Source organism: Triticum dicoccoides, chromosome 7A, assembly GCF_002162155.2.
Source record: "Triticum dicoccoides isolate Atlit2015 ecotype Zavitan chromosome 7A, WEW_v2.0, whole genome shotgun sequence".
In the NCBI taxonomy this organism is placed as follows: Eukaryota; Viridiplantae; Streptophyta; class Magnoliopsida; order Poales; family Poaceae; genus Triticum; species Triticum dicoccoides.
In genome coordinates, this window is record NC_041392.1 from 50,480,924 (window position 1) to 50,488,727 (window position 7,804).

Sequence of the window (7,804 nt, forward strand, 5' to 3'; positions counted from 1 at the left end):
AGGTAATATGCGTATAAAGAAGGAACATCTTCAAATTCTCAGTTTTTGGCAAATCAGGAAGATTAATGGTGTGATCCGGCGTTGGCAACAATCATAACCCGGCATCTATAAACGGTCATAATCTGGGATCATCAGTTTTTATAACCCGGCCGTTTTGGTAATGATAAACCGGCAAGTTTTTACATCTTCAAACCGGCTGAGTATCAAATGAATATTTCAAGACCAATATTTCTTAAACCGACGATTTGGGAGCCGGCTCAAGTGGATTATTCTTCACAATATTTTTCTGTGAGAAACCAATGTCAGCAAATGGAGTATGACGCTGGCTTATTGACCTGGATTTTCTAGAAGGAGGAAATGACAAAGAAATTAAGGATGATCAGATGCCGGTTTACAAGAATTCTTAACCCGGAGCATAATCTGTCAAAATTGTTCTTGTATCTGTTTTACATGATCAGTTTAACATGGATAAATCCAAATTAAACTGGGGGCTAATGTCGGGGATATACCCCGCGGCATAAACCGGCCGGAAGTATAACCCGGCCGGACTTGGCGGTTTATTTGAAGACCCTGCTGGCACTTGGCGGTTCACCGGGCGACCCGTTTGGACCTGGCGGTTCACGGCTCATTGGTAACCCGGCAGGTGGGTGCAAGGAGCGACAAGACCTGGTGGCCCAACGGGCGGTTCATGAAGGCCGGTTCATACTATGGTGGGCCGGTTTAAGAGGAAAGGCATGAGGAATATTTACCTTACAAGGAGTTAAGACCAGGACTTGTATCCGGTTTGTATTAGAGATAGATTAGTCCTAATCCTAATAGGACTCCACATGTAAACTGTCCCTTCAACATATATAAGGAGGGGCAGGACTCCCCAAAGGGGGAGGGGCGACAAGCAAGAGAAACAATCTTAGGGCTAGATACAAAGAGGAGAGCCGGTTTACGGCGACTCCCTCGTGATGATAATGAGACCTAGCCTCAAACAGCATGTAGGGTTGTTACCGGATGATGTTTCCCGGGCCCGAAGCTGTCTAAATCCCTGTCTTGTGTTGTGTCTCTCGATTCTGCTCAACCCCTCTGAAGCTACCACATAGATGTGTTGGCCTCACGACTAAGTCCTGACACTAAGGACATCTGCCGTGACAAATCCACGACAAGGGAGGAAGAGGAATGAAGGAGGGAGGAGGAGGAGGAAGGAGAGGGGGGGAGACCAGTCGTCGGCACGCCCGCGGTCAGTGGCGGCCATCCCTATCTGTGGGTTCCTAGAGGCGGCGACTCTTTTCCTGTCTCGTGGGAGTGTGAGACCTTCAAAATGAAAAAAAAGTTAGCATTATCGCTACCTACCGGTAGCTGCCCAGCCAATCAGCTAGTGACACCTGGTATTGTATTTTGATTCATGTGTTGTATAAAAAGTATTTCAATGTATATGAGATATTAGTATTTCAGCAGCTGATCCACTAGCATAGTACTACTTTTGTCAGACTAGTGGGCCTGGAGTACTACTTATTGTCACGCAAGGACATGCTTGCATCCGCCTCTTTCTCTCTCCTCTAGAAACAAATCCATGGCCTTTATTTCATCTTACCCAATTAAGAATATTCATATTTTTTAAAACATAAGGTCGTATTTGAAATAATTTATATATTTGAACTTCTGGTGCATAGACATTTAGAATTAGACCAATCTTGGATAAATTTGAAACACGTTAAATTTCAACATTTCACATTTTGTACATGAAACAAAAACATTTCAGTTGAAAAATGTGAAATAAACCTTTTTCAATAGAAATACGTGGAACCAACCTATTTCACTAGAAACATATTGCCCGGAGTACTACTTATTGTCACGTAAGGACATGCTTGCATCCGCCTCTTTCTCTCTCCTCTACAAACAATTCCATGGACTTTATTTCATCTTACCCAATTAAGAATATTCATATCTTTTAAACCATAAGGTCATATTTGAAATAATTTATATATTTGAACCTCTAGCGAATAGACATTTACCGATCTTGGATAAATTTTATACACATTAAACTTCGCCATTTCACATTTTGTACATGAAACAAACACATTTCACTTGAAAAATGTGAAACAAACCTTTTTCAATAGAAATACATGGAACCCAACCTATTTCACTAGAAACATATTTTAACCCAAATATGAAACTAAAATGACAACTTGTGAAACTGATTATTTGGAAATGTGTAACATTTTATTTTGAAATTGTGAAATATGTCATTTCACAAATGTGCAATTGAAATTTATGTGTTTTTTGTGAAACAAGCAAGTAATATATTTCAGAATTGTGAGAAATAACTACATAAAGTGAATTTGTAATGTATGATTTTGAAATTGTTTTTTTTAGAAATGTGAAATAGTCTATTTCAAAAGTGTGAGATAAATCATTTTACAAAACTGATTATTTGGAAATGTGTAACATTTTATTTTGAAATTGTGAAATATGTCATTTCACAAATGTGCAATTGAAATTGATGTGTTTTTTGTGAAACAAGCAAGTAACATATTTCAGAATTGTGAGAAATAACTACATAAAGTGAATTTGTAATGTATGATTTTGAAATTGATTTTTTTTAGAAATGTGAAATAGTCTACTTCAAAAGTGTGAGATAAGTCATTTTACAAAAGTGCAAATGAAATAAATGTGATATTTGTGAAACATTCTAGTAACATATTTCAGAATTATGAAAATAATAACTACAGAAAGTGAAATTGTTGTATACAATTGTGAAAGTAATTATTTGAAAATGTGAAATGGTGTATTTCAAAAATGTGAAATTGTAATATACGATTGTGAGAATGGTTATATGAAAAATATAACATATTTCACTCTTTTGAATATAACGGTTATACATTTCCATAACCTATATGTTTCACTTTTATTTTTAGTTACTATTTCACAATTAAAAACATATGTTTCACTTTTCACTGGCTTGTCTCATAGAAAACATCTATTTCACTCATTATAAATTGTTTCACATTTTCAAAGAATCGGTTTCACAAGTTGACATTTATGTATCATTTTTTTTCACTTTCATAACATATATTTCACTTTCCACTGTCTTGTTTCACAAATAACACATTTTTCATGTGAAATATATAAATTATTTTTAAAACAAGCTTATGCTTTAAAAGATATAAATGTTTTCAATTAGCTAAGATGAAATAAAGTCCGAGGATTTGTTCGCGCGGGAGAGAGAAGAGATAGCCACATGTGTGTGTGTGTGTGTGTGTGTGTGAGAGAGAGAGAGAGAGAGAGAGAGAGAGAGAGCTGTCACATCCATGTCAGCCATGTAAGGACAATGATGAAGGCCCATAGTTGTATTAGACATTACCAGTAGCTACCGTTAACGCGCAAAAAGAGTTTCTGGCGAGACCTCTAGCTCGTTCTTTCGTGGGAGGGGAGAAAGCAACGAAGGGGTATGACTTGGCAGTGGCATTTGTGGGTAAATACTACTCAATTTCATGGGGCACCTAAAAATGGATGGTTTAGAAGCTGGAAAGTTGGGGCACCCGGCTTTGAAATTTACACTACAGAGGAGTTACAGATTCTCAAAAGCCGTTGTGAAAATTTAGCTTATACAAAGCGGGAGTTGGTACAAAAAGCCCAACCAAGCACAGCCTAAGCGGCCTTTCAAGGTATACAAGGTCTCCATTAGAGATCCGCAAGTGAGATGCTTTAAAAACTTCCCCTAAAAAGTGATTTTTGGCAGTGGCGCATGACGCATCTTGGCCTCTTCTCCCTCGCCGCCGCGCCCGTTAGTTTTCCAGAATAAGAAGGAAGGGCAGAGTACGTGCTACAAGCGACAAAAATGCGTTGGCCATATGATTCGAAGCAGTTTGTTAGCCAGCTCAGCCGCATGCATGCCGCTCCCTATTCCCGCTAGCTGCATGTCATTGCCAGATGGGCATGAATCTTGCATGCTTTAGGCACGGGGTTGCTCCAAATGCTGGGGCAGCGGCATCAATGATCAGCTTGGCCTCATCTTCAAGATCTCTGTTGTTGTTTCTGGATGAACTTCAGCAGCAACGTACAGCCAAATGTTGTGTGCAGCAACAGCCCTCGTAGAGTCCACATCTATAAGTAATCGACCGTCCATTCCACCTTGATTACAATTATTTTTTTTGAGACAGTACAATCAAAGTCGTTCACATATGGTCATCCCTATGAACGCATGCATGCACATTCTAACATTATGAGCGCCTTCGAAAGATTGAGCCGGCATAGCATCTGTACGAAGCCATTTTCGTCTATTTTCTTGTGATGAAAAACCAATAAGCAGAAGACATGGCAATTTTACTGTATACAGCTAATATATGTTGCTTTCAGCTTGTGATGAATGCATGGCGAATATTTAGCACGTCAGCAGCATGCAAAAGGAAAATGAAGACGCAGGTGCATGTGTGCAGCTAAGAGCAGGGGGGACTACTGAAGCACGGACAAACGGTTCACCGCTCGTCGGCCGTACGTCGCGCGCTCCACCGCCACCAACAAGGCTTCACGTGTGCTCAAGCTGCGCTCTATATATATGTATATCTAACTACGCGGTGCCGCCACCGCGGGAGGAGGTCTCAGAGAAACTTCATTTCTCCTGAGACCCTTCCGGCGGTGAGGGAGGCGCCGGCCGGCCGTAACATGGCGGCGGGCTCCCTAATGGCGAGGAGCCCCCTCCACATTCTACTGTACGTCCTCGCCACCCTTGCCGTGACCGCGGCGGCAGAGGCGCCCACGCAGAAGGCACCGTTGCCGGCCTATAACGTCACCGCCGACGAGGAGTACTGGGCGAAGCGAGCGGAGGAGGCCCGCGCTTATAGCCGTGCGGCCTACGTGAGCGACCCCGTCGCGGAGCTCAACCGCTTCAACCGGGACGTGCACCGGGCGACGGCGCGGCGGTCGCTGGCGAGGAGGTACGGTGGCCGCCCGTGCGTGGCGACGAACCCCATCGACCGGTGCTGGCGCTGCCGCGCCGACTGGGCCAGCGACCGGCAGCGCCTCGCCACCTGCGCGCGCGGCTTCGGCCACAACGCGGCGGGCGGCGCCGGCGGCCGGACGTACGTGGTCACCGATCCCAGCGACGACGAACTCATCGTCCCCAAGAAGGGCACGCTCCGGTTCGGCGTGATCCAGGACCGGCCGCTGTGGATCGTCTTCGGGCGGTCCATGGTCATCAGACTCTCCCAGGAGCTCATCGTGAACAGCAACAAGACGATCGACGGGCGCGGCGCGCAGGTGCACATCACGGGGGCACAGATGACGCTGCAGGGCGTGAGGCACGTGATCATCCACAACGTCCACATCCACCACTCCGTGCCGCACTCGGGCGGCATGATCCGGGATTCCAAGCACCACTACGGGCGGCGCACCCGGAGCGACGGCGACGGCGTCTCCATCCTCTCCTCCAGCAGCGTGTGGATCGACCACGGGTCCATGTCCAGCTGCGCCGACGGCCTCATCGACGTGGTCAGCGGCTCCACCGCCATCACCGTGTCCAACAGCCACTTCACCAAGCACGACCACGTTATGCTGTTCGGCGCCAGCAACACGGAGGAGCAGGACAGGATGATGCAGGTCACCGTCGCGTTCAACCACTTCGGCAAGGGGCTGGTGCAGCGGATGCCCCGCTGCCGCTTCGGCTTCTTCCAGGTGGTGAACAACGACTACACGCACTGGCAGATGTACGCCATCGGCGGCAACCGGGACCCCACCATCATCAGCCAAGGGAACCGGTTCATCGCGCCCGACGACGGCAACGCCAAGGAGGTGACCAAGCGGGAGTACGCGCCCTACACCGAGTACAAGGACTGGGTGTGGAAGTCGCAGGGGGACGTGATGATGAACGGGGCCTTCTTCAACGAGTCCGGCGGCCAAAACGAGCGCAGGTACGGCAACATGGACTTCATCCCGGCCAAGCACGGCAGGTATGTCGGGCAGCTCACGCGGTTCGCCGGCGTGCTCGACTGCCGCATCGGCAAGCCGTGCTAGTAACTTCAATTGTGCCGCCTTGCCGGCTCATTAATTGTCGTCTCTCCGGGTGCAACTTGTGATTTAAAAGGTCACAAAGTTTTACACGCGTGCGTGTAACTCGTGTGTGGTAACCGGTCTCAAATGGAAAAAAGTGTCTTATAGCCTGCAATTGCTATCCTGATCCAACCTCACCTCTGGCCTGTGCATGTTTGCGACGGGCAGCCGCGGGATTGCGATTTTTCAGCCGACGCATGAAGGACAGTAGCTAATCACCCTTAGATTAAATTCCTCTGTAAATAAGGAACGTGAGATGCTACATAGTCCAGATGTCGTCCAAAAAAGCGTGGTGTGTGAAGCTATTCCGTATAACGTTTGCCGGATATTACACTCGTCATCTACTATCTACTACCACTATAAAAGGCCGAGAGGATGGACAACCAAATCATCCTATCCATTGAAACCTGCAATCTGATGGTCTACATCTCTCAAATATACTAAACATATTTTATACTTTAATTACCCACCATGCCATTACCCTATAAATCTACTACCACTATAAAAGGCCGAGAGAGCGGAGAATCAAATCATCCTATCCATCGAAACCTGCAATCTGATGGTCTACATCCCTCAAGTGTACTAAACACGTTTTATACTTTAATTACCCACCATGCCATTACCTTATAAAAGGAAAAAAGGCAGATCCAACTAGAATATTAACCATCTGATTAGTAATCTAATGGTTCTAAAGCGCACCAACGAAACGCTGTTAACGAAATGATATTGCAATTAGCAATGTGCATCCCGTCCCACATCTCCCGCTGCGCCCACTCCCCAAAGGAAACCACCCACTCCGCACGCCCCACTCATTGCTCCCACGCCCCACTTTGCCCCCTTCCCCTCCAACGACCCCGCCCGCGCCACCAGCGAACATGGCGTGCCACCGCGGCGCCGCCCTGTTTCTACGGGCGCTCCTCCTCGCCGTCGTCGGCGCCGTCGGGGAGATGGGCGGAGGCGCAGGAAGCATCATCCGATGAGGCCCAGCTGCCGCCGCGCCCTCTCGTCATCCAGCTGCCGACCGCGGAGGAGAAGAGGGTCGATGCCGAGGCGCCCACTACTGCGCGGCTACGGTGCGCGAGCTGGAGGATGGCGGGGAAGGCCACGAGCCCCGCACGACCGTCGCCCCGAGCGCTAATCCGGAGCCACCCACCACACACCATGGCTGCTTCACCACCGACGGCCGCCACTTCACCGGGCTGCGGCGCCCCCGACGGTCGAGCGGCACCTCCGCTGCAGGGGGGTCGGGCCGCAGCCTGCCATCCGCCCACTCCGGTCGCTCTCTGCGGCGCCCCGCCATCTCCCAATCCAACCCTGTCGTCCCCTCCTTGTCAAGCCCCTCTGGTGGTGATGGACGGAGACATCTCACCTAGAGATGGGATGGCCGGATCCTGAGCCGTTTGTCCACAGCCATGGCCCTCCTTCGTCCTACTGCTCCACCCTGTTTGCCCGCTTCATCGCCACCCACGCATGTTGGCCAACAGAGTCCCCTCTTTCCACGGCCCATCTAAATGCTGCAGCCGTCGACCTACTCAATCAACCGGATGTCAGGACGCCATCCCGTCCCCCTGTGAAGGTACTTTGTCCGTTGATGGTGTGTCGATGTCAATATTCATTCCATGTCATGATTTGAATGAAATTGTGCAATTGCAGATTCCAGTGTGACTTTCGCCATTCATCTGCACAACTAGCCTGCTGTGACCCTCCGCCATGGGCACCAGCACAACAATCACTTCCGTATGTTTTCTGCCTAGTGTTTGTTATAATG

The 7,804-nt window shown here is 47.9% G+C and overlaps 1 protein-coding gene across 1 annotated transcript; it reads left to right on the forward strand.

The window, feature by feature from the left end:
* Positions 1-4,594: 4,594 nt before the first annotated feature.
* LOC119330563 (pectate lyase-like) lies at positions 4,595-6,146 on the forward strand. The gene has a single exon (XM_037603676.1). It carries the CDS (start codon positions 4,654-4,656, stop codon positions 5,998-6,000), a length of 1,347 nt encoding a protein of 448 aa, XP_037459573.1. The 5' UTR covers positions 4,595-4,653; the 3' UTR covers positions 6,001-6,146.
* The last annotated feature ends 1,658 nt before the right edge of the window (positions 6,147-7,804 follow it).

Bases quoted from the DNA above. Each gene is read 5' to 3' on its own strand.
- LOC119330563 (XM_037603676.1), top strand. From the start codon at position 4,654: ATGGCGGCGGGCTCCCTAATGGCGAGGAGCCCCCTCCACATTCTACTG.